General features: G+C 44.5%; 2 protein-coding genes across 2 annotated transcripts in view; one reads left to right on the forward strand and one right to left on the reverse strand.

The window, feature by feature from the left end:
* SCFD2 (sec1 family domain containing 2) overlaps nt 1-15,251 on the forward strand; it is a 199,959-nt gene extending 184,708 nt beyond the window's left edge. Inside the window, exons 6-10 of the mRNA XM_061993969.1 lie at nt 1,137-1,282; nt 4,786-4,920; nt 9,378-9,497; nt 13,444-13,561; nt 14,231-15,251. Of these exons, the coding sequence (XP_061849953.1) occupies nt 1,137-1,282; nt 4,786-4,920; nt 9,378-9,497; nt 13,444-13,536 (494 nt within the window). The 3' untranslated portion in view covers nt 13,537-13,561; nt 14,231-15,251. The remainder of the gene's footprint in view (nt 1-1,136; nt 1,283-4,785; nt 4,921-9,377; nt 9,498-13,443; nt 13,562-14,230) is intronic.
* Nucleotides 15,252-16,614: 1,363 nt separating this feature from the next.
* On the reverse strand, nt 16,615-20,477 carry RASL11B (RAS like family 11 member B). Its single transcript, XM_061992806.1, has 4 exons — nt 20,344-20,477; nt 20,122-20,178; nt 19,075-19,151; nt 16,615-18,227 (listed from the first exon to the last, which is right to left on the reverse strand). Exons 1-4 carry the CDS (start codon nt 20,468-20,470, stop codon nt 17,760-17,762), a joined length of 729 nt encoding a protein of 242 aa, XP_061848790.1. The 5' UTR covers nt 20,471-20,477; the 3' UTR covers nt 16,615-17,759.
* Nucleotides 20,478-25,189: the final 4,712 nt, after the last annotated feature.

A 25,189-nucleotide genomic window follows, 5' to 3' on the forward strand; every position in this document is an offset into this window, starting at 1 on the left:
GAGCCAATGGGTTCCTGCTAGGAGATGCCATCCTCTCAGCAGGATTTTGCACAGACATGGAGGTTTGCTGGTGAGGGCCAGTTGTGGAACCAGGGCACAGACACGCAAACCGCTCCAGCAGCATCCCCCAGAGATGACACACATTAAGCAGGAATGAGTGTGTGTTTGTGTGTGTGGCAAGAAGGGTTATTTTGTGATGGATTTTCTGCCACAGGGCCAAGGAGTCAAGCAAGAAGAGAGGCAGGCATAAATGTCAAAAGGCATAGACCTGTCTTGGTGAGGCAATATAAGTACCAGGTGACCTAGTTATCTCTCACTTGGCTGATTGCCATCAGCAGGTCAGCTGAGAAAGCTTTTTTTTTTCAATGCTTCTGTGCACTATATATCCTGTCATGAGGGGAATGGAGTCAAGGCTAAAAATTTCTCTTTACCAAGGCACTGTCTGGCCATCTGGAGGGACTTTTGACATGGTCCTGTAAATAGAGTTTGGCCTCAGTGGAAGATGAGTATTTTATCAAAAGTGCTTTGGAAAAATACATTCAAGGTAACAACTGTGCCACTTTGAGGAATAAGGACATGTTTATGGTAATACAGCTCTTTCCAATGTGCAGCTATCATTTCCACTGTATTTAGCACAGTGGACTGTTGCCATTTTACTTGTCGCAAAGTTAAGAAATGCATTTGGAGTCAGCAGGCTGCCATCCAGCATCAGGGTACGATGCCTGAGGAGCAATTACCCTCTTTGTGGCCATTTCATCCTGAGAGGACCAGCAAACCAAGCTGGTTCCTTTCCATGTGGGGTTTTTCTTCAGGGCCTGCTAGCATGGAGTCTTCTGTGTGCTGTGGAGAGCAAAACAAACCCTGTGCTAATTAAATCGCTTTATGATTTAGGCCACAAATATAGTTAGAGAGATGCTGTTCTCTTTGCTTGCTGTCTAGGATTTGTGCCTTCTTGTTTAGCTAGAGAGACTCATGCCATACGAGGACATGCTGTCTAACAAGCCTCAGAGTTTCTAGAATATAACATGATTAAACCAATTTTAAATTTCCTCCTAGTTATCCTTTTCCTACTGCTTATTATCAAAACACTTCAAAGTTTTTCACTCACTCAGCTTCATTTTTCTTTATTTCTTCAGGCTGTGACTCGTCACTGAACCTGACATCTCAGAAGGCCACAGGTGTAGTGAACGGTATCTTTCGATCCCTCAGGAGTATTGCAAGAGCTCGGATGCACATGAAGCAGTTTAATTCCATACATAATCCAGGCAGCAACACCCTCCAGGCGAGTGGATCGGGTTTTTTTTCCATGTGTTATTTCTCTAGCATGCTGTCGAAATCACAGCACTAATTTTGTTGATATGCTAATCCTATATGTGTTCTGCCCATGTGGGAGATACTTAAATATAGGTTTTATAATTGACCAAATCATCAAGAACTTTCTCAGTGTCTTCATCCAAACAGTGAAGAGCAGTCTGGGGAAGAAATCTGGGATTTGCTCTGCAGCACTGTGATATGAGACAAATGCCTGTGAAAGGCAGGGCAAGGTCAAGATGGTTCTGGACTAAGACTTCTCATTGCATAGCCAAGCAGAATGTCTGCATCCATACACGAGCTGCATTCTTTTGTATTTTCTCTGTCATCCCTACAAGTGTGAGAGTCGGTCCTGTTTGTAAATAGGTGAAAAACACAGCTTTTGTTTATAAAATACAAAACACAGCTTTTGTTTATAAAATACAAACACATAAGCTATAATATTACTGTAGGTCATCAGGACTAATATACAGTGAGGTTTTTTTCTCTCTGTCTCCCCTAAAGTGTTTTAACTTTTTCAGTGAAAAATAGTTTTACAATGGAAAGCACATACAGTGATTAGAGAGACTGTACAGCTTGATGCTGCCTTGAGCCAGAAATAAAAAATCCTTCCAAACTCCTAGGTATGTTGCAGACCAGCAAAGGGATGTAGTTCAAATTAAGCATTGCTTTGTAAGAACAAAAATCAGGAGTGTTACAAAATGTCTCTGGAAAACTTTTCCAGGAAGTGGAGAAAGCCTGTTACTGACATCTCCTTGCAGTTAGGGTCTGTCTGGTGTCTGAAACAGGGAAAACTGTTAAACATTTAATACAGTTCAGTTGGGGGAGCAGTCACATGATAAGAAAATACGGTCTAAAAGTTTCCTGGAAGTGTAATTAGCATCAGTATGTTCTTTGGATGGAACCCAGGTTGTTTGCTTAGGGCTAAGTGCTGGAACACAGCAAGGGTTGTATTAACACCTTGCAGCCCCCTAAATCTGGATATGTGACAGATTTAATTACTTGACTAGAACCAACCTTCTGCTGAGGGCAGTTCAGGAGGTTTAGAGGAGCAGAAATAAGCAGGCAGTGTAGAGGGTTTTACCATCATACATACAGCCCTCTACAAATGGACCTCTCTTTTGACTGGCAGGTGTTAATACATGTGCAGTTGTGTGCAATCAGTTTAGCTCCTCTGAAGAAGTAACGCCCTTCCCATGGCTGCACGCATTCTCAACACAGCTTAGTGCTATGGGTGTGGGTGCTTTTCCAATTTACCTGTTAGGAGCTGGGAAGCCTCTATTTGTTCTTAAGACTGAAAAAAAGGTTTCTGAAGATAAGTGGAAACTGGATAGCCTTTGTGCATTGGAATGCCTTTCAGCATTGAATTTGATATGTCTTACATAGAACAATGAAGGAATGGTTTTATTCTAACCACTTTATGTAGCGACCAAGCAAGAGGAAAGTATTTATTTCCCTGATACTGTAACTGCTGCTCTTTTCCTTTCATCTTAAGCTCAAGTATATTCCCTCTTTCCAACCCTCCTTCTCCTTTTCTTGCTTTATGTTCTCTTTTCCTCTCTCTTACTCTCCTTATAATCTTGTCTGAGGTATGTCCCATAGATATGAAGATATTTAACAACTGTTTTCAACATAGCTTGTGCCCCATCAAAATGTTAAAAGTTTGTAAAGTTCCATTACGTGTGTTGGAAATCAATGCGGCTGTTGGGGGTTGTATAGAAAATAAAGGAAAAAACTCCCTAAAAATGTAATAGACAAATTTCAAGTCATAAAGGATTTTGAAACTATTTGAAACTGACATACCAAAAAAACCCATAAATGACCATAGTATCTGCCTTTTAGTGCCCGTGTAGACGAGTTGGGTCATTTTGAAGGGCACCAAGTTTTTGGTGATGAAAATTTAGATGTGCAAAGTCATAGCACATTTTTAACATCTTTTGAGTACATAACATTGTCTGAAGTCAGATAATATTTTTCCTTTAATTTTGTGCAGTAAGCCTCTATGTTTAACAGGGATTTGATCTTTACTCCAAAAATATTTCATTCCTAATGTCTTTCTGTTCCTCATCTCTGAAGATATTAAACAGATTTTTATACATAGGGCTTCATGCCTGCATGTGTATTTTCAAACAGTTGTTTATTGCGTGACTAGGTTTGACACAAATCTTGGCATGTCCTCCCAATAGATGCTGTAGCTCATGTCTGCTGTAATTTGCTTTGTTGGCTCAATTAAAAATTATGCATGTGTTGTGAGAAGAACTAGATGAGTTGTATAAATCTTCGTTGACAGGATTTTATTCAGAAACTGTAAGTTTTGTTTCTCACTGTAAAGTGTTGGATGAAAACCATTTATTTAATTGCTCCAGAAAATTTTAGTTTCAAGCCAAGCAGCTTGCTTTTTATTTTCCATCCATTTTTATGTTTATCTTGCACGATGTCTCTTGTAGATATCATCTTTACAAAATAAATGATGTCACACTTGATTCCCTTAAGAAATTTAGGGGATGATGTATACCTGGGCTACTCCCAAAGGAAAAACAAATGTGCTAATTTGAAAACTACTAATTTTCTAAGACTGTTGCGCTTCCTGAAATGATTGTGGTTCCATTGCGTTTTGAGCAAAGTTGAAAGCAACAAACCAAAATTCCATCTGTAAACCAAAACTGAATTTTCATTGAAGAGCATCTTCCCGTAAGTCCCTAAAATTTTTGCCTTAGCAACTTTTTCAGGGTGGCATTGTGGTTTAAACCTTGATAAGGGAATGTGGACATTTCTAGGCTGATAATTCATATTCAGCCCAGGTTTGTGGACCCTGAAGAGGATGCAGGCTGGATCCTTTGAAAGTGGATGTTCTGGGATGCTGACCGTTTGTACTTTTATGTGTTTCACTTTTCCTGGCCCCTAACTTCTCTGAAACTCTGGCATGCATGGTATCAGTGGGGTTGTTTGGCCTATTTTTCTCAAGGTTGATCCACAGATGGAAGTATTATGTAGGATGCCCTGGCCATTGAACCTGAGAGACTAACAGAGACTCTTTAGCTCTGCTCTCCCACAAGGGGCAAAGAGGCAGTTTGGCCTCTTCCCAGCCCTGCTGAAATCCAGGCTTCACTGCTGACATGTTGCCTGTGGGAAGGCAGGATTGGTCAGTGAGCAACTATTCCTACAAATCCCAGTCAGTATTTGTAAACTTGTGGAGTCTCTATCTCTGGAGGTTTCAAAACCCACCTGGAAGCATTCCTGTGTGACCTGATCTAGGTGGACCTGCTTTAGTCCAATCCACAATTGGACTAGATGATCTCTAAAGGTCCCTTCCAACCTCTACCATTCTGTGATTACAAGGGAAATGAGATATCTGAATGGTTTCCTTCCTAGGATAGTTGTTTTTGGTACCTTTAATAGAAGTAAAACATTTCAAGGAGCAGTGGTACCAATTCTTAACAACTTTACTCAAGGTACGTTGTTCTTTTTCTGCAGGCTTCTTACAAACCACTGCTGAAACAAGTAGTGGAAGAGATCTGTAATCCTGATCGACCTGATCCTGTTGATATTGAGCACATATCATCAGGCCTCACCGATCTCCTTAAAACTGGATTCAGCATGTTCATGAAGGTAAACCAGGCTTCCTAAGATGGTCTGTGAAGATTTTCTTGAGGTCATGTCATCCAATGGCAGTAGCTGATTTTATGTGTTTGAGTTTATATTGTTCAGCAGAACTTTAAAGGGCAGTTGGGAGAGTTAAATCGTTGCAGATTGCTGGTAATAGCTTGAGTCACCACAGTGTGGGTACAGTACAGATGGGTAGCACCTGCTGAACCAAACAAGAGGAATGGAGCAGACTGGACGTGTAAATAAGGATGATATTTCTGGAAGAAAGCAATGTGGCTTTGCTAAAGGGAAATCTTACCTCGTAGCTTTAGGAGCTCTTTAAATTCACCCAACAAGCAAATCAATAAACGAGTGTCAGTTCATATAACCTACGTGAATTTCCAAAAGGCATTCATTCCACAAGGCACCTCATCAAAGGACACTGAGCAGCCTTGAGATAGAAGTAAGCATGAATAGTCAGGTCTCACAGGGGAGGAAGGTCATCAGAGGAGCTCCATATTCAATGTGCTTTCTCTAACTTAATAAGGTTCAATCTGCAGTGGAGAGGACAGAAGCCCCTTAGTCAGAAATTGCCTTGTAGATGCTCTTAGCATGTTTTAAGACAATCTTTCTACAGGAGCTTACTCTGCTTTACAAATTATCTTATGATAAGTGTTTGTTAAATGTCTGCAGAGATGAAGTGTGGAGTAGCTAGCATGCTGTACGTTCAGCCCTGTCTTACTGCACATCTAGAATTGTCTATTGAAGAGTATTATGTTTGAGCATGAAGTGGCACTATGTACCTGTAAGCACTTGCATCTTTGCTAGTAAGAAACTGTAAGGAATATATAACAGATGAGCAGGTGAACCATATGTCAGATGAATATTTCATGGACATCATCACATACCTCACAAGTGTGTCCATGCTTACTCATTTAGTTTGTAGCCTGCCTTGTTGACAAGTGCTCAATTATCACTTTAATGAGTTTCTGACCAGCCTGTATTTCTCACTCAAGGGGATCCTCTCCATTTACTGCACCGTCAACACTGTAATTATTTCATGAGCTTCCTTGTATTTTTATTTCTTCCTCAATGCCTGAATATAAATGCCAACTCACATAAACATGCTTTGCTAAGTGATGGACTCAGACATGTTTACCCAGGACAGACTTTTAAAGATACTTTTGTCCAGAAGTTGCTTTTCTGGCAGATGTGTTTGCTTTGAAGCTTAGAGATAGTGAAGGGAAAAGACCTCCCTGCAGCAAGCATTCCTCTTTTGACTGGTGCTCTAGAATACATGTGGTTTATGATGATCTGACTTGATATCACTGATACCGAGTGCATTGTACGGTAAGCTAGTTTCTGGTGATCAATGTGTTTTCCTTCTTCCAGTTATTCAGCTAAACTAATTGGTTCCTGGTTGGTGACAAGTACCAGATGCGTTGGTGCTGATGTCCTCATGATACAGGTAGCCTTCAGGGAGTCCTCATGGGGCAGTAGAATTTGTTTCTGATGACGTTCCTCAGATGAAAGGACTGTGTTTTATGAACTATAATGAGAACAAACCAGTCCTCTGACCCCTTTCTGCTTCGGTTTTAGAGTTTTATTGACTGCTGTCACCCCACATTCCCATCTCCTCCTCTCCCTCACCACACAGACAGAAGCACCAGCAAAGAGCTCTCTAAACATCGACATCCTGAGGAAATGCAGTAGCAGTGAGCACCCTTCCATCTTCTTTCAGGCTCCTCTCCGTGTAATGGCTTTTCCTTGGTTAGTGTTTCTAATTGCCCAAGATAACTGTCCCAATATTTTGTAATGCATAGCATATTGAACTGAAAGTGAATTTCACTTGGAGATTTTTGCACAATTCAGATTTCACAGTAAATGTGATTCAGAGGCCTCAGAAATGTCCCAAAACAACAGAACTTCAGAAGGATCTAGAAAGATACACGTTGCTTTTGTTGCAGTTCGTTTTGGTTCTTCTTCTCTGTCACAGGAATGAGCTGTGTTTAGCTACACACAGCCAGTTCCTTCAAAAGAGAGAGCCTTGGGTGGCTGTATTATCAAACAAAAAAATCTTGGCAGGAACTTGCATTCTTAACACAGCCAAATATTTTGTACCCAAAGTATTGTCCTCCTTCAAAACACTTGTGCATAGCATAACAAAATTACAGATTCCAAGACCCTTTCATTGCAATTTTAATTTAATTTAGAGTTTGCATGCCTAATAGTATTTTTAATATGCATTTCTGGAATTCGTGGTTTGAACTTTAGACTTCTGAAAAATAATAAGTTTTATATAGGCACCATGTGTTTGGATCTAGGTTTATTTTGACTGAAGGAAATGATTTGTCAAGGCATTTTCTCTCTAGTATTGCCATGAAAGCTTGTGTTTTCCAATTAATGCTCTTACACTGCGTGTCCTTTCAGTGTGTCCTTTCAGTGTTACGGATGCATGTTTGTGATGAGTTTGTTGTCGCTAGGAAAGATTTTAGGAAAGAGAGGCTTTATTCAGTAGCAGACTTTTAAATTTGAGCTCTTTGCATACGCCTTGGGTCGTTCAGAAGCCTCATGAGATGGTGTAGAGTCATTTGCTCTGGCAGCAGGGTTAGGAAGAGCAAAGATGCGTAAAAAGGAATAAAACACTAATTCCTGTGTTACCTTGAAGTACAGAGTGTTTTGTCAACATTCGACTTCAGCATCTTTGCGAGCAGATATTCCTTTTACCTCATGTCACTGCTTACAGCAATAACGGCATGAAACACTCTAATATTTTAGCAAGTAATAGCTCTATCTGACCTCCTTTGTAAGTAAATATTTAGTTCTTCCTGAAACTCCTCATGGTGTTTGTAAAAGGAAGGGCCTTTTTTTTCATTTGAGGTTGACACTATTTACATGCAGATAGTAAGAAGTGAGTAGTCTAATGTGGGAAAGCGCGTAAAGAAAGTCTTTAGAGGCTCTGGCGTATCCATTTAATTGTTGATGTAAATGGAGAATTGCTCTGTACTGCAGCAGAACTGCAGGATGCCCTGCTGAACTGTAGTGTATTTGCTGTCCATGCGTCAGTTCAGTGAAGGTGGCTGGCAAAGTGGGGGCGATTAAGAGCATAAACATTCAGCACACAGATCCATCTCAGGCTTTTTGTACTGGTGTCAAACTCCCAGGGAGTTGAAGAGCTCTCTGCCTGGGGAGCAGCAGTGAACAGGGAGCCCTGTGTAACCAAAGGCCAGCTAGCCTGGAGAGAGAGCTTGGCAACATCCCCCCAGTGCTTGCTTCAAAGGGAAGAGTCTCTGCTGAAGGCTGCCAGTCAGAAAACCTGTCGGAGACAAATACAGGGCGGCCACAATAAGGAAGGGAAGAATAGCCCAACCCTCAGGAGCCAGAGCCACAGGGATCAAAGAGAGCTGCCATAGTGTTGAAAGCAGAGGAACTGCACTCTGCCCAAACCCAAGCTGATGACCAATCTCGTTCTGTCAAGTGAATGTTGTCAAAAACCTACAGTTGTGGAAGGAGAGCGGGGGGAGAGAGTAAAAGGAGCAAATTAAACCATTCTCACTGTCACTTTTCAGAGCCAAGCATTTGGTGTGTTTCCTACTCAGAGGTCATGTGACAAGCAATTGAATGGGCTCTGCTGATATCACTCCTAAAGAGTGGAGCGGGGCATTGTAAGGGGAGGGTGTTTATCAAGAAAGAAAGAGTTTGGTAGGAAATAGCAAAGTAGTCAAACTTCTAGAAGTGGTTAAGAGGCAAATGATGTACAGCATCACCTTCACATTTGAAATTAAAATGCAGTTTTATAAAGTCTTAACTGAAGTGGAATGATTGTGCCATTTTAATGATAATTGAGGAAAAATGAAACAAGTATTTTGTTTAAGCTACAGTTTCTATATATTAGTTACAACCCAGTCATAAAAGCATTGAAAACTCTGAAGTGAAACAAGCTAGAAACTGATTTTATACTATAATGGACCTGATTTATTTTCATTGGATGAACTGCAAAGGATTATTCACTGGACTGGTGAAAGCACATTACTTGTAATTCTTTCCATTGCTGGTCTCAGGCAGGGGTTCTAGCATGTTTAGGCTGGACTCCTTGCTTCTACTGGGTAGTAATTTGCCCCTCATTCTTCAAAGTTCCACATGTGTATGTATCCAAACTGTGCATCCACCCAAGTAGTCTCCTCCTATTCCAGGAAAGGGAGGAAACTAAGGGAGAAGGAATGGAGAGAGAAGCCCTTAGACCTCATGAGAAACTCCCCTTCACGGTGGAAGCCGTGAAGACCGTTTCCCTGGAAACTCATTAGTTTTAACGGGGCATCATCCCCATTGATTTTCCTCTCAGCTGCTACAAAAACCAGCGTTCCATGAATATTTCTTTCTAAGCTTCCTCCCTAGTCTTCCTCCAGCAGCTCAGGGAGCCTATCACTGCTAGTCCATAGGTTTGGAGTTGGAGTGAATAAATGCTTTCCTTCATTTTACAGGTGAATCGCCCTCATCCTGGTGATCATCCTCTTCTGATCATCTTCATGGTTGGTGGAGTGACAGTCTCCGAGGTCAAAATGGTGAAGGACCTGGTAGCAACACGCAAACCTGGTACCCAGGTAAAAGCAGCTCTACGTGTACAGTTCCTATCTGAACACAGCCTAGGAAGAATCCTCACATAATGTTCCTATAGCACTGGTACCAAATCTGCAGAGGCACAGCCACATGGACAGGAATGGTGTTAGGAGTTTGCCATTAAACATCTGCAGGCAACGAAGGTCTGTTTTTCACATGTCAGAGTCAGCAATAAAAGTTCAAACTTAGATTGGAAAGTTCGGAACAGAATGACTTTATTCTAAAGGAGCTTTCATCATGTTTCAAAAGCTTCTTTTCTTGGTACTCTTTATAAACAGAAATATTTGCTGTCCAAGAGGCTACAGGCAATGCATCTACAGGACATGGTGCAGGGATGCTCAGAAGGAGCCTCCCAAGGGTCTGAGTACCATCTAATGACTAATCAGTGGCGATTCTGCAGGCAAGTCAATTGGCATTGTTGAGGAGTAAGGTAAATTAGCCTGGATATAGCTGTACTGGTTTCTGGTGCAGGACAAATATCTTTGATAGGTACCTGACCACTAGATGCCTTAAGCAGCCTGAAGCAGGTGATGTGGAGAAAGCCCCAAATCCCTGCAGCCCTTGGATGTGCTGTCGGACTCCTGGAAGGGGGGTGGTTCCTGTGGTGAAGCTTCAGTAGTGTCCGCACAGCTGGTCTTTGCCTCTTCCACTCTGGCAGCAGAACTTGACTGCGTCATCTGTCATCTGAATGGAGTGGGGAAGGAGAGGTGGAGGGTGGTTGGGCTGTGGTGGCATCTGAGGTGTTAAAAGTCATTGTTAACTGTGGAGGAGCACGTACAAGAGCAAAGGTGTATCTGATGAGTAGTGCAGATATACAGGGCAACCCAAGAACTGCAAAGAAGTGCCATGTAACCAGCATAAATGTGGTTTCCAAGGTGGCTTGTAACCATCTTGTTTCCATTTCCTGTGGAACGCAGTTTTGATTAGTGAGAAATTGTTAGCAAAATGGAGCCAAGCAAAGGCTGAGCAGCCCCTGGGTTTGACATGTGTTTTCCACGTTTCAGTGGTCTTTGCAAGGCAGCCTCAGCATTTTGTAAGACAGAGTCCCATTTTTAGCCATGTTTTTTTGATCTGATAACACGTTTCTCCCTAATTAGCCTATTACTAATCTTCTCAAAACAGCAAATAAAATTCTTTCCCATTTTGAAGGGGGATTGAGTTGTGACACGCTGATGGACAAGTTAATCCACACCCGAAATGTATTAATACACCCTGAAAGATAAGCAGAGGGTTAACACGTGAGTTGGTTGAGAACTATGCAGAGGGACTTTTGAGCGGCTTTCCAGGGGGACTTGAGGCTTGACAGTGGTGACACGGGATCTGGTGTTGCTTTGCTTTGGCTTAACCCTGGCTGCAGGTCACTCGCTGAGGCAGATTCCTAAAGGATTTTAAGCTTTTACTGCATCTTGCCCTTTGTCCAAATGTGCTGTGTTAGAGGTGAAAGGACTTGGGGGGAGAGGCAGGAGGAGGAAGAGAAAGAAGAAAAGAAGCAGTTGTGCAAGTCTCTTGTATAAAAAAAGTTTATGAGTTGGTTGGATTTACCTGGATTTCTGCACCGTAGCTGTGAATATGTGCCACCTGTTTGGGATTATTCTCTTTCAAAAGGCCAGGCATTTGTCTAACTCAAGCCAACGTTTAACAGAGCTTTTTTTGTGGTGTTCAGGCAATCGGGTTCAGGCGTCAGGGGAACGCTGGCCTCCCAAGTCCCCTCCAGTCAAACAAAGCACTGACATTTATATTAATTATTGGCTCTTGGAGAAATGGACAGACGTGTGGGTGCTAAAAGAAAGAATTGAGGCAAGTAACAGAAAAACTGACAGAATGCACTGATTACTTCAGCAGTTGTTTGGAGTTGAGGCAAATGACATTTAAATGTGGAATAGGAGACGCATGTTTCCATCCACAGAACTGCTCTGCATCTGAGTATGAATGACAAATTTATTTCTCATGGAGGAGCACAAAGGAGTACAACATTTGCTACACATCATTTGGTTTTGGATGGTGGTGAATAGCTGCTCTGACCTAGTGAGAAGTATCCTGCTTCCAAAGGAAGAAATCACCTTTTTTTTTTCCCCACTTTAATCTGGAGAGTAAAAAAAAAGGAGAAAGCACACAAGTGGGTATTTCTTCCTCCCAACATGCACAGCTGTCTGTGTGGTTGTGGCTGAGACGTGCAGACAGACTGACCCCTCTGGATGTACCATCAGATGTCAGCTGCAGCCTTGCCTGCCCTGTGCTCAGGGAGAGCCGCTCAAGGCGGGTCAGTGAGTTGGGCTCCCCAGCTGCCATCAGGAAGGGAGTCCTTTGGGTGAAGCAGCAAAGACAGGCACGCTCCACTGAACGAGGAGGAGGTCTACAAAGGAGACCTGCCTAGAGAAGAGATGGACGTTACTTATCTGGGCAAGTCTCCCTTTCTCTGTAGAAATGAAGGAGCAAAACTCACATGAATCTCCCTCAATGGCCCCTCAGAGATACTGAGGGGAAAGGAGGAAAGTCACACTGTGTTTTGCTGCATCCTTCCTCAGACGTTAACGTTGCAGCTCCTATTTTCCTCTCTGGGCTTGCTATTAGTTGCGCAAATCCCCTCAGGGTTCTGTGGTGGAGCTCCAAGAAGACATTGCTTGCAGTGGCTATAGTTGATGGTTGGCTTGTACACCCAAAAAACTTCAGTAACGTGTCCCCTCGTGTTTTTCAGAATTAAGCTGCATGATAACAAGATGAGCACATACTGTGCTATAGTCCGATTCTCACATAACATAAGTAAGACACTGTCAGCATTTGGCATCTGCAAATTACAGGGAGTTTTTTATCCATAGGAAGTAGAAGAGAGAATCAGTGTCAGTTTGACACAGATTGTGTGGGAGGACAAGGGAAGGGGAGAAATGAGGGGGAGACATCAGTACAGAAGGAATCTGTAGTAACTTAACTCCAGATTCCTTTCATGATTTGAAGTGAAAAGATGAAAGAAAGAACAACAAAAAAAGGTTGAAATGCAGGAGTACTGCACATTTAAGCCAGGCAATGAAGAACACAAGTGGTTTGATAGCTACTCTGGGAAACGAACACACGGGCATTTTCTGTTGTTAGAGTTTGTGCTTCCTCTCTTCAGATTTGCACCAAAGCAAATTCATGTTCAGCTGAGATAGTAAGATAAATCTGCCCTTGTGTCCCTGCAGTCCCCACCCCCTGAACACTACCAAACCTGGGGCTTTCTAGGAGCAGTGTCCTACAACTTTGAGTTAGCTCCATGTAGCTAGAGCATATACGCCCAGCCCTTACTGATAGCCTTGCCCTGCAGAGGACCCTTCGCGCTGGGCACCTGCACACCGGTTTTCACTTCAGAGACACAGACGTCTGCATCTAGCAGGATGTGTATCATGGCTGTAGTGACTCGATTCAAAACTTGACCAAACAAAAGCAATAGGATCTCAGCAGCATTCAAGGCTGAGCTTTGGTCCCAATGTGCCTATGTCTGGTTTGAAGAGATGTTTCTGAAGAGGGACCGTGGCTTCTCACAGCAGGCCAGGGCACTTCTGCCTTACCTTCAACAGAGAGGAAATGGCCGTCACTCCAAACTGTGCTCTAGGAGAGAAAACCCTTGCTTCATCAGCTGGTGCCTCGAGTAAACACGATGGATGGCAGTCACAACAAATCACCCGGTGAGGTGTGGGTAGAAATGAGTCAAAGCACACATTCATTAAGAGTACAATGCTACCAGTCATTATGCTCCTGAAAGTGATTTAACTACAGTTATTAGCGAGCAGACAGTTTCACTGGGCAACTTGTATTGCCCTGTCAGTAAACAGTAGAAACACACAGCCAGTCTAGTGCTGGGTGAAGCAAACAGTTCATATCCACGGCTCATTAGTACGGCCACCAGTCTCCATCTCCTTCATTTTGACTTGTTGTTTCTTGTCCCTTTTCTTTCAGGTAATTGTGCTCTCCTCTGCACTCCTGACACCACATAGTGCTATTGAGTTGTTGTTTGCCACAGACCGTCTCCAGCCCGATACCGATATCTAACAGGGAGGATCTGTGGAGAAAATGAGTGAGTGCCTCAGCTGGAAACATCCAATCCCTGGTCTGTCACTCTTCCCAATAGCCTTCCAAAAAATGTCATGTTCCCCACTGCAGTTATGGCTCCAGCTGAAACAGAGTGAAGCAGCTGGGTATCTGGCTGCAAGTGAACACGTGCAGCCCACAGGCAGCTCTGCAAAATGGCGCAGGTTGTCTGGCAACAGCTCCCTGCTCCTTAACGGCAACACAGTGCGGCACTGAATCATCCCGGCCTCGCGCCGTGTGGCAAGGATTTCTAATAATGCCCTGGAAAAGGAGCAGCTGAGGAGCGGGTCAGGCTGAATTTGCACTCCCCGAGCAGCACTTTTTTCACTGAATATTCCTGATGTTTTTGCTGGGGTTTCTTGCTTCTGGTGGGAAGTGCTGCTGAGGGAGTGAAAGGCTAGCAAAATCCACCCTCTCTGTCACATTACCCTGTAAAACACGTATGCCTTACGCAGCATTAACCACCTCTGCTCTTACTTCGCCCCCTCCCAGGCCAGTGGTGCTCTCCCAGCGGGACTGGTAGAGGCAGAGCAGCAGAGATCCAAGGGCTGGGTTTATGTGGTTGCTTCTCTCTCACCTTCCCAGTTCCTGCTCTAGTTTCTCCACCCACAATCCTGAGAAAAAAGGCTGTTTCTGATGGCACATTTCTCCGCAGGGTTGCACAGGAGGACATATGGGCTGTGGTGGTTTGATGATAACCCTGGAGGAATCCTCCTCTCACAAAAAGAGAACGGGAAAAAAAAAAACCAAAAAGCATGATCCCATCTCCAAGAGGCCACAGCGACAGATTCTTTCTTGAGCTACATTTCTGAACAGCATGATTAGAGAACAGCTTTTATTTTTAATTTATGCTGGTGAAAGAGGTGCTTTCAAATTCAGTTATGTAATTTTTCCTTATGAAACTTTGATACAATCTGTGATAAAAAAGCCACAGCCAATAGAGAGCGTGATTGTGGAGTGCACCAAGACTTCCAAATTGCAACATAAAATGGAGGAGCTCTAAAGCTGCATCCTCTTGCTTCATCCAAGGGATGCTAAGACTATAGCTTACACCAAGGTGAGAATGTGAAATTCTAAGTGACGTACACTCTGTCATAGCATTCTTCATTATGCCAAAGGAATAGATTAAATGGGAAGTAGCTTCTTAACCTTTGTTCACTAGCTAGGGTAAGTTCTTTTAAATGTTTACAATGGTCTTCAGAGAAGGGTGCATTTTGATTTAAATTCGTTTCTGAGTAGCTAGAAGGAAACAATGGAGGTATTATAAAGCATGGACAAAGTTGCCTTTATGGAAGAGCAGTTTATAAGAATGTCTATAGAATGGAACTTTGTGCTATAAAACATGAGAAATATTATGAGATTGCAATATTAAAAGCCCAAGAAATTGTTTGAAGAGAGCAACTGGAAAGCAAATAGCCAGTCTCTTGGTTTCTTTTCTCTCCTTCTGCAGTGTTTAATCTTGGAGTATGAATGTTTTGTAAATTCTGTAATCAATAAAGCAATGCCCCTATTATGCCAAACCTCATCTTGTCTTCTCCTCTCCTAGTATACAGGGCTACACATGCCAGGACTGTGTATTCCTGTGACCTGTTTTTCTATTTCATTACCCCTTAGAACCTAGACCTTCTGTTTTGGGAGGTGTCCTGGAGGGTTTTGCATGTCCTGTAGGTAGCAGAAAGGCTCTTCTATGTCCAGCAGCCTCCCTGGCCAGTGAGCTTAGGCACTCACATCTGTGAGATGCTGCCACTTTCCTGAGATGATGGAGGCTGACAGTTGCAGCCTTCTCTCCCTCACCTGTCTTTCATCAGATTCTCTCAGGTCTCTGACTTGGACATACCGTATTGGACACTGAGAAAGAGGAGAGTGAGTCTAAGCAGACACTGGTGCTCTTGCACTTCTTATGGGTCAGGTAGCTCCTCTGACTGAGGCAGCAAGTATTTTTCCAGGCCAACACTTTGGAGGACTGTTTTCAGCCAGTGGGGCCACAGCTGTAACCATGGATGCTGGGACTCAGCCACCATGTCATACTCTGTAGCTGAAGAGATGAAATAAGACGGTCACAAAAAACTGGTCCTCTGTCCTCTTCTAGATCAAGACTGGAGTGGAAACTTTCCAGTGGCTCTTGCATAACTGTTAGGTCCTTACTTATAGGAAATAGCTGTAGTAGCTTCACATCACCTGCCCTCATGGAACAGGCCGGGGGGATAAGAGGTCTGCTGCTAGTCACATCTGAGCAGGAACAGCGCAAGAGACTTGATTTGGACACATGCAGGACCACAGCAAGTAGCATCTAAGCCCTCTGTGTGTGACTACTCAAAAGGCAGGAGAAGACAGCACAAAGCTACCCTTAGCAAACGGGTTCACTAGGGTATTAATAAGCTAAGCAATATTTGGCAATAAGCTGAGACTGGAAGGGCAAGCGCAGCATTGTTTGCAAGTCTAGACCTAAGTCACTTGGCTGGTAACTCAAGGTCAAAGAGTTTATCATGAGTAGGACCTTGGCAGGGTTTCCCTGTCCCAGATGACCCACCTGACCAGGTGAGCCTGTGCAGCAGCCTCTCAAGTCCCAGTACAAGCATTCTGTTCCAGATGGCATGAAGTAAAGCTACTTTAAATACAAATAAAATAGTTGAAGACTGATAACGTGGTTAAGTGCTGCATTGTGATAAAGCTCAAAACATAAAAAGTGGGAGTCTTTTGAAACACTCAGTCTTCTTCCACATTTTGACCTACCTCACACCTTTCTTTTCCTCATTGTAGGTTTTTTTTTTTTCACAACAGGAAACTGCAAGAACTCCATTTTAATTTGAAAGGTCTCTGCCTTATTCACTTCCTCTCCTGAAAGACTTTCATAAAAGGAAGTTGTAAAGCAGTTGTGAGAGCCCTCCCACTGTGGTTTATGCTAATAAAGCACCAGTGTAGGCAGGAAAGGCCTGCTAACTAGTATGTTAACTACCTTGAGAAAACTATTACTTTGTCTCTACAGTTCACTGGTCATTGCCCATTGTTTCTTACCTCACAGGAATACACAAGGAAACATACAATTCAAAAGATTTAATGTTGAACCGGGCAGTAAGAATGAAAAGTCCACTCCCTCTGAGGAGTAACTGTACACAAAATAAATAAGTTACAGTTTAAACAAAAGCACAACTGGCTTTTTAAAGTGCATGTGTCTAAGGCCTTTAGCCTGTGAACTCCATTGGCTCAATGTAAAAACAAAAAGTTTGTTTGAGACAAAAACTTGCCACATGTTTTAGGATGAAGAGAGGCTGGCTCAGCTCAGAACAAATCACCAGCTTCATTGCCTGGAGCCAGCTGTGCTTCCCACCAAGCTGGTTCACAGCCGTATTCCCTTCTGTGCCTGGTGCACAGACAGAAGTATCTTACAGTGGCAGCTGTAATGGACAATCACTCCACCTCCACTCTCATTCCTCAAAAGCTCCATGTTGGATCATTTAGTCTGGACAGTATTTTTCAGACTGTAAAAAAAACCCAGAGTTATTTATAATTACAGACATTTACACCCTGGGGACAATAGTTTTGCATACAAAGAGTCTGGTCAAGTTGTCAGCAATAACATAGCTAGTAAAAAAATAAAAGACCATTGTTTACAGTCTTGATACCCAGTCATGTCCACTTATTTTACACTTATTTTTACAGAATGATTTCATGTTTGCTTGTTTGTTTTGAAATACATGGGAAATAAACAGTTCTACTGTGCAATAAAATTAAATAGATACATCATGCTGTCCTTCATCCATGTGAAAACAAGTCTCAAGTGGTTACTTCTAAACAGTGAACTGCAGTTCAGGGTGTTTTCCTGCTCAAGTACAAGTTGGGTTATAGCTAGAAAGTTGTTTCTGCACAAATGAAAGCCAAATCTGCCGACTGGAGAAAAGGCAAACTGAAAGCTTGCTTCATTTACTGGAAAGTTCCTTTTCCAAGTGAAAATACTTGTTCTGCAAGTCACATCCTAGAACTATTTTAAGAGGTTCTGAGTTTGTTTTTCCCTTTCCAGTCTGCCACTGTTCCTTTTATAAGCAACCTCTTAAAAACTTCTCCAGCCATGCAAAAGGCTACCTGAACCATCCTTTCACAATGCCTCAAGACTCTAGATGTGCCAGTGTTTAACACCCCAGGCTGCAGTCTCAGGCTAAACACTGGGAAGGCCAACAGCTCTGCTGTCAAACAGAAGTAACAGTCCTGACTTTGGCAGACAAAGCTTGCTTAAACCTTCTCTTCAGATCCTGCATGTTGGGCGATTTTGGCCGTGGAATAAGAGAGGTTCTCCTCCTCTCAGGGGTGCTGGTAGTTTGCTGTTTGCTGACCTCTTTACAGAGGAGGTGGAAGGCATTGAAGACATCGTTATAGTTTTCACTGACAGACACTTCGTAGAAAGTACAGCCCAGCATGTTGGCCAGCTGAAGTCCATGCTGAGGATCTACCTCTTTGATATGCAAGAGGTCAGCTTTGTTTGCCACAATGACAACAGGGACTGCGTTCCCTGGATGTAGCTGTCGAACATGATGGTAAAGGTGACTGAGTAGTTCATAGCTCTTATAGTCTGTGATGGAGAAGACTATCACCAGGGCATCCGCCCACCGAATGCATCTGTTCAACTGCTCGCTGCAATGCAGACTGTGTTCGTGGATCTGAAAAACAAATCATCTCAAATTAGATGTCTGAACTCATAAAAGATTAAAGAAATCTGTCTTTAAGGAGTCTGTAAAGCCAAACGGCGTTTTACAGCTTCAGAACATAAATGTCTGCATTTCACATTGTAAGTACAAACTCCATCTGAGCGTGGCGAATACATGCGTATGTTGATTCAGCTGCAAAAAAGCTGGAATTTAACACTGGACTTTGCTATACTCAAATGGAAAATTGACCTGAGTAGTTCTGCATGCAGAGAAAGACTTTGTAGTTCCACAAAATGGGAAATTAACTGGCTAGACAGTAAGTCTGGGGAAGCAAAGATATGAGCTGGAAGCATTTAGACCTGGAGTGCTGCCCAGTTAAGAAAGGCAACAATCCAGCATTACTCAGGTCTATACATTGAAACTTTTAACTTGTGACACACTAACAAGTACAGCCACAATAGAAAGCCAAGCCTGATGTATCATACACATCTGTGAGGTTTGTTGGGCGCTGGTCATAACATTTTCCTCTGCATCTACCTTACTTGCACAGAACTCTTTCTAATTTTGTGTCCAACATCCCCAGCACACAGGGAGAAGATACTTCAGTAACTCAGCTCCTCAGAAGTGTTAGGCCTCCAGCGTACAAATAATTTGCCAAAAGAGCAAGTTGTTTTCTTTGACTACCAGCATACTACAGACACACAACACATCTGGCTTCACTGGTTATGGCACAAGTTACCACCTCTCCCACGCAGAACACTCAACACTGCAACAGACGATAACAAGACACTGCACCCAGAGGGACACACACAGAGGTTTAGGGACACTTTGATAAACTTCATGGCTGCATCCGTCTCACCTGAACTCCCGGAGTATCTTGCACTTGAATAGCCAACATCTCTCCATCTATCTGGATGTGCCTGCTGTAGAGGTTACCTGACAAGAACATCAACAGGCTCATGAGTACAGCCACCGCTCTACACACAGACAAACAATGCTTCTGCTGCCTATCAGTTGTGCAAGACAAGTTGTATTGCTGTTTATGGAGTGAGGGACCAGTGTTACAAGCTTTTTGCATGTAACAACCCATAAATTTATAGCTTTACTAGAAGCCTGGGATTTAATCTTGCATTGACTTGTTCTGAAGCTTGGCATTTAGTATTGTGCAACTTGGACCTCAATTACTTCTTAAATAAAGACCATCTTAGCTTAGACAATAAAGGTGAGCATGCAAAATAACCAGCTATTATAGAATGGCAGCTGGTCATTCAGTATTTCTGCATTTTAGCAAACCATTTTTCTAAAAAGCTCTCTGCTGCCCGCCCAGCTTGTTGTGTGGTTTTTTTCATTTGTTTGGCTTTTTCAAGTCATTTCATCAACAGGATGCTGGATATTTTATATCTACAATAGTTAAGACTTCCCACTGCACTCAATTAAGTATGCAGCATCACTTCTTCGCCTTCCCCACTAAGCTGCTGGCATCAGGTCTGCAAAGGATGATACGATGTTCGGTTTATGGAATGTTTTCTTGTTATAGCTCAGAGACTCCTTCGCTGAGGGACATTTTCACCGTGTAAAGCAAGTTCTGGCGGGGTGCAGCGCGGCTGTGCTCCTCGGCCGCCTGCACTGCCGCCCCTTCCCGGGGGTGCGGGGAGCTCGGCCATTTAGGAGGCGGGTGGGGATGAGGGGGAAACCCCCATCCGCCCCGGTTCTAAGTTCTTTCACAGGCGCGACCTGGCAGCGCGCTCGGTTTGGACTCCCAGGGCTCCGCGCAACCCCCACTCAGCCGCACAGCCCGCTCCGGGGCTGAGAGCCCGCTCGCCCCTCACGGTAACCGGCTCCCCGACGGCGGAGGACCCGATTCCCCCGGCCCGGCGGGAACACTGCGGCGCGGCCGCTTGCATACCTGCGTTCCTCTCGTAGTCACCGATGAACCGCCGGGTGAGGAACCGCACCACCAGCGCTGCGGGCAGGCACAAACAGACAACCGTTAGCCGCGCTCGCTCGCCGCCTCAGCCGCGCTCGCCGCCTCAGCCGCGCTCGCCGCCTCAGCCGCGCTCGCCGCCTCAGCCGCGCTCGCCGCCTCAGCCGCGCTCGCCGCCTCAGCCGCGCTCGCCCCACACCTCACCTGTCTTGCCCACGCCGCTGCCGCCCACCACGGCGATCTTGACGAGGCGGGTCCGGGCGGCGGCGGGGCAGCCGTCGCCGCCGGGCGCGCACTCCGCGATGGTGCACATGCTCTGCGTCAGGCGCATCGCCGCTCCACCGCCACACGCGCCCGCCACGGCCGGCGCCGCGCCCCGCCGCTTTTCTCGCTCCCGCCCCCGCCCCGAGCCCCGCCCCCGCCCCCGGCGGCCACTCAGAGCCCGCGGCTGCCGCACCGAGCCCCGCCCCCGCCCTGGCCGCCACTCGGAGCCCGGGGCTCCCGCCCCTAGCCCCGCCTCTTGTCGGGCGTTGCCGAGCGCGGCGGCGGCGGCGGCGGCGGCGGAGGAGGAGGAGGAGGGTGGGGGTCACTGGTTGCGTTAAGGGCGGCCGGGGGATGGAGGCATGGGAGGAGTGGTGACGACTGACAGAAATTATACATTTATGGGCACGACGAGAAGCCTGGGTGATGCGGGGGTGGTCTGTGTGTCCGTGTCTCTGCGTCTCTGTGTGTATCAGCGTGTCTGTGTATGTCTGTGTGCCCGTGTCTCCCCGTGTCTGTATATGTCTGTGTGCCTGTGTGCCTGAGTCTCTGTGTCTGTCTGTGACTACGTGTGCCCATCTGTGTCTATGTGTGCCCGTCTGTGTATCTGTGTCTCTGCGTCTGCACATGTCTGTCTGTGTCTCTGTCTGCCCATCTGTGTCTCTGTGTCCTTGTCCGTGTGTCTGTATATTCCTGTGTCCGTTTCTGTACATGTGTATGTTTCGCTGTGTGTGCGACCTCGGCACACCGCTCCGGTGTCTGCCGTCTCCGGTGCTTTAGCGGCAACCGACTGAGCGTGTCCGAAGACCTCAGAGCTGGGGTTACAGCTCAAAGTCCCGCCCAGTAGACGCCAACATAGCCGGCGCGGCATGAAGTCTGAATTATCTGTCTGGTTTTCACCCTGCCAGGGGCAGGTCAGCACTGCTTCTTATGTCAGGGCCTGTATGCCGACAGTTCCACACCTCCATCCTCTCCAGGAAGCCTTCCTTTCCCCTTTACTCTTTCCTCTCTCCCCTTTCTCCTTTGCCCTTCCCTTTGCCCCTTCACCTTTGTAAAACCAGACTAAAATCAGAACTTTAGCGACTGTAAAGAACAGAATTGAAACCAAGGGACAAGGCTGGGAGGGGTCTGTGCCCTCCCAGGTCGGTTGTGGTACACAGGAACAGGGGGAAAAATCGAGTGAAACAAGGACACAGCAATGGTTACTGAGACAACAGAAGATGATGGAGAGAAGAGGGGGTGGGTTGTACCAGCCTGGAAGCAGGAAGTGGTCCATATAAAGGACCCAAAACATTTAACTGTGAGCAAGGCACCCGTACAGCAAAATGGAGGAATAATACTTGCACTTGCCAGGAGAGAGGTAACGTAGCAGGGTAAAATCTCTCTGCTGTATTCAGGAAAGACAGACCTCTTATTAAAGGCTATTGAGTAAAACTGAACACTGATTGTGCAAAAAGAAGGAACAGACCCAAAATGTTTGGCTGAAAACCTCAGCAAAGAAAGTGTTAAAAGAGTCAGGGGTAGAACCTGATGGTGACATTGGGCCCAAGACAGTCACCATCGCAGCAAACAGGTATTTGTGCAGAGCTTTCTATAACCTGCAAAACTATGCATATGGAGAAAGACATCTGGAACAGAATGAAACACGCTGTTGCTCCCCAGTAGCTGCTGCTTTCCGAGACATCAAGGTGAGAGCAGATGCTATGAGTGACACCTGGGGCTGAGCCCTGTGGCGTACAACAGAGAGACAGCTTGCTCTGCCAGCCACCAGCCTAGCAAGAGGTGACAGTGGCTTAGCTTTGTAGGTGGTGAGTATACCATAAGGCTATTAAGGTCACAGAGAAAATATTGATAGTTTCAGTTTATAATAAATGGATGGGTAAAATATAGGTTTATAAACAGACATTCTAAGCCAAAATGGAAAAGAGTAAAGAGACCTGATTAGAAAAAACATCCATGGGCCTGAAAGGATTGGTGACTCAAATACAAATGAAAGAATGGATTCCCTTCTGCCAGAGCAGCAGAAGTTATCTGGACACTATAGCTTAGTCAAAGCTATATCTTAAGCAAAGAGCTTCATGGAAGATCTGTCAGCTTGGTACCAAAGGTCACTGGAAAGAGACCTACAGGTAACAGGGAGGAGGATCGCTATTCTAACTTTTGTCTTCAAGATGAGGAAATACCAAAGAGAAATAATGGCAGCTAGAAGCAATTACTTCACCTAAGGAAAAAAAAAGAACACGGCTGTCATGCAGTGAGAGGGGCATACAGATTGAAGAGAGTCTGGCAATGTTTACAAAAGCAATAAGCATTTTTCTTCTGTTTTTATTAACGATGATTCTGTGAAAGACAGGAGCAGAAGGAAGACAAGTAACATGAATTAAATCAAGTCTAATTACTGCAGTGGGGAAAAATGAACTGTCTCGTCCAGAGTGCAGACAGGCCACGTGTGTGAAGATGGGAGTGAAAGAAGCAAAAAGTTTTACTTTAGGTCCCAAATCATTCTGGAATACTTGCATTTATGAAAGGATGGGGAATAATTTACAATAACGTGAACAAATGTTGAAGGAAAGAAGGATTAAAGATATGGGAATAAATGGGATAAAATGAAGTAAGTGATTATACGAGATGTCGGTTCAACGTGCTGTCTTTCCCTGATAGGATTTTGTTTCCGTTTTCCTTAGAGAAAGGCAGTATGTTTAGATGTAATCTATTTGAGGTCAGTAATACCTGATACTATCCAGACAGGAAATGCTGATTTAAGCAGAAGGCGTGGGGATCAGGAGGCAATGACAGAGCGGTGTTATGTGGGAAGTGCCAGAGCAAAGGAAAGCTGCTCTGTGGGATTCTTCTGTCGTCCTTCGTATCTTCATTATAGTAGTGCCATCGAGAACACAAGCATGCTAATGAAATCTGCTGTTGGCAGAGCCGGGAGACATCATCAGTTCCAACAAGTGTGGGAATAGTATGTTTGAGAAACCGCCTGCCTCTTAGGACTGGATTAATGAAAATATAATTAAATTTGATAGTATTAATGACATGCAGAGATTAATCACAAAAATTTCTTCCATTGACTATGACATCAGCACTTGGAAAAGAAGCTCCAGTTAATCACAAGATGAGTAGGAGCTATGTTAAAAGGGAAACATAAATCCAGCAATGTCAGGTAAGTGATTTCAGGAAAGATCTGTGAGATACTGTCAGCCAGTCAAGAGTGAATCAAACTGGAACAAGTATAGACAAAAATCGCCAAGATGACTGGGGACTGGACAGCCCATTTCAGAAGAGGATAAAAACACTTGGTGTATTCAGTTTAGCAAAAGAATGAAAGTGGGGCTTGGGAAATGGAGGAGATAGGAAAGTTAAAACTAAGGGTCAATGCCATCATGAGAACAAGTGGGTTTAATCTCAACTCTGCGGTTGGAGCAGCAGAACACCAGAACAGCACTAGTGGCAGGGCAAAATCAAGTCTGACTGCTTTTAAAAGGAGATGGAGGAATTTGTAGAAGCGATTACATTGTGTGGTTGACTGCAGTGGCAATGGGATTAGAGGAACAAGAGATTGCTTCTGGAAGCCTACAAAGAATATTTTAACACCATTCCCCAAATAAATAATTAGGGCTAATATACAGCCATGCAAGCAGCAGTGGCTTCTCCAACACCTAAAGGGATATGGGAGAAAAGGGGAAATGGGAAAGGACGACAAAAATGAGACACCTCAATAAACAGGAGATGATTAATCAGAAACTGAATTATAGTGCTAAAATAACCGGAGAATGGGATATTCTTCCTCTGTCATAGAACATGAAAAGCAAAACAATTAGACAGACAGAAAGATGGAACTTCTGAAAAAACTGATACACAAAATATGTTCTTGTAAAATACATAATTGAGCCACTGAGTTGATGGTGGAAGGTGCTGGGACAAAAATTAAAGCTATCACTGTACAAAGGAGAGTTCATTTCTAAATTATGAGAAAATGCATTTTTACAGTACTTTTTGCTAGCATAAACTCAGTCTTTGCACCAGTCTTTTAATTATTGTGGACCAGAAGGAGCTCAAACACAATGCAGACAGGTGTTCTCATCCATCAGTCTTTTTAATACAACATTTCTTATGTCTTCCTCTCGGCTCTGCAGAAGTGACTGCTGTCAGAGACAAGGCCCTAGCCCAGATGGCTGTGGGCTGGAGCTGATACAATGTCGTGGTTTAGGCCCATCAGGGAACAAAGGCCATGATTAGCCTCGAGTACCAAAGAGGCTGAGAATTGCTCAAGGGCAGGGAGAGCTTAATTGCCGCTTAAGGATCAGGACAAAACAGACCAGGCCACTCGGTTTGGGGAACAAAACAGAAAATAATTTAATGAACATCAACTAAAATATACCCCCAAAACCCCAAAACATAACCAAAATGAAACAACCCAGAGTAATGCATCAATGAAGAGTCCGACCAGCCTTTTTAAGAACACCTTCTTGCCACCCCTCCCCTCTTCCCGGGCTCAGAGCCCTGATCCCGGGGTTTTTACCCTGTCCCCCCCTGAACGGTTCGGGGGGGCAGGCAGTGGGGGTTTCAGTTAGTCTGTTCCCGATAGCTTCTGCCGTTTGTCCCTCCTCAGGACGGGTGAACTCCATGCCAGTCCTCCCTGCAAGTCCATGGGGTAACTCACACACAGGGCAGACTTGCACGGGCTGCTCCGACGCGCACCCATTCCAAAGGCTGCAGCTCCTCTCTGCCTCTCGTGTGGGGCTGCTCTGCGGCACGCAGGCTCTCCAGCACGGCCTGGGCCATG

This window comes from Colius striatus, chromosome 3 (assembly GCF_028858725.1).
Source record: "Colius striatus isolate bColStr4 chromosome 3, bColStr4.1.hap1, whole genome shotgun sequence".
Lineage (NCBI taxonomy): Eukaryota > Metazoa > Chordata > Aves > Coliiformes > Coliidae > Colius > Colius striatus.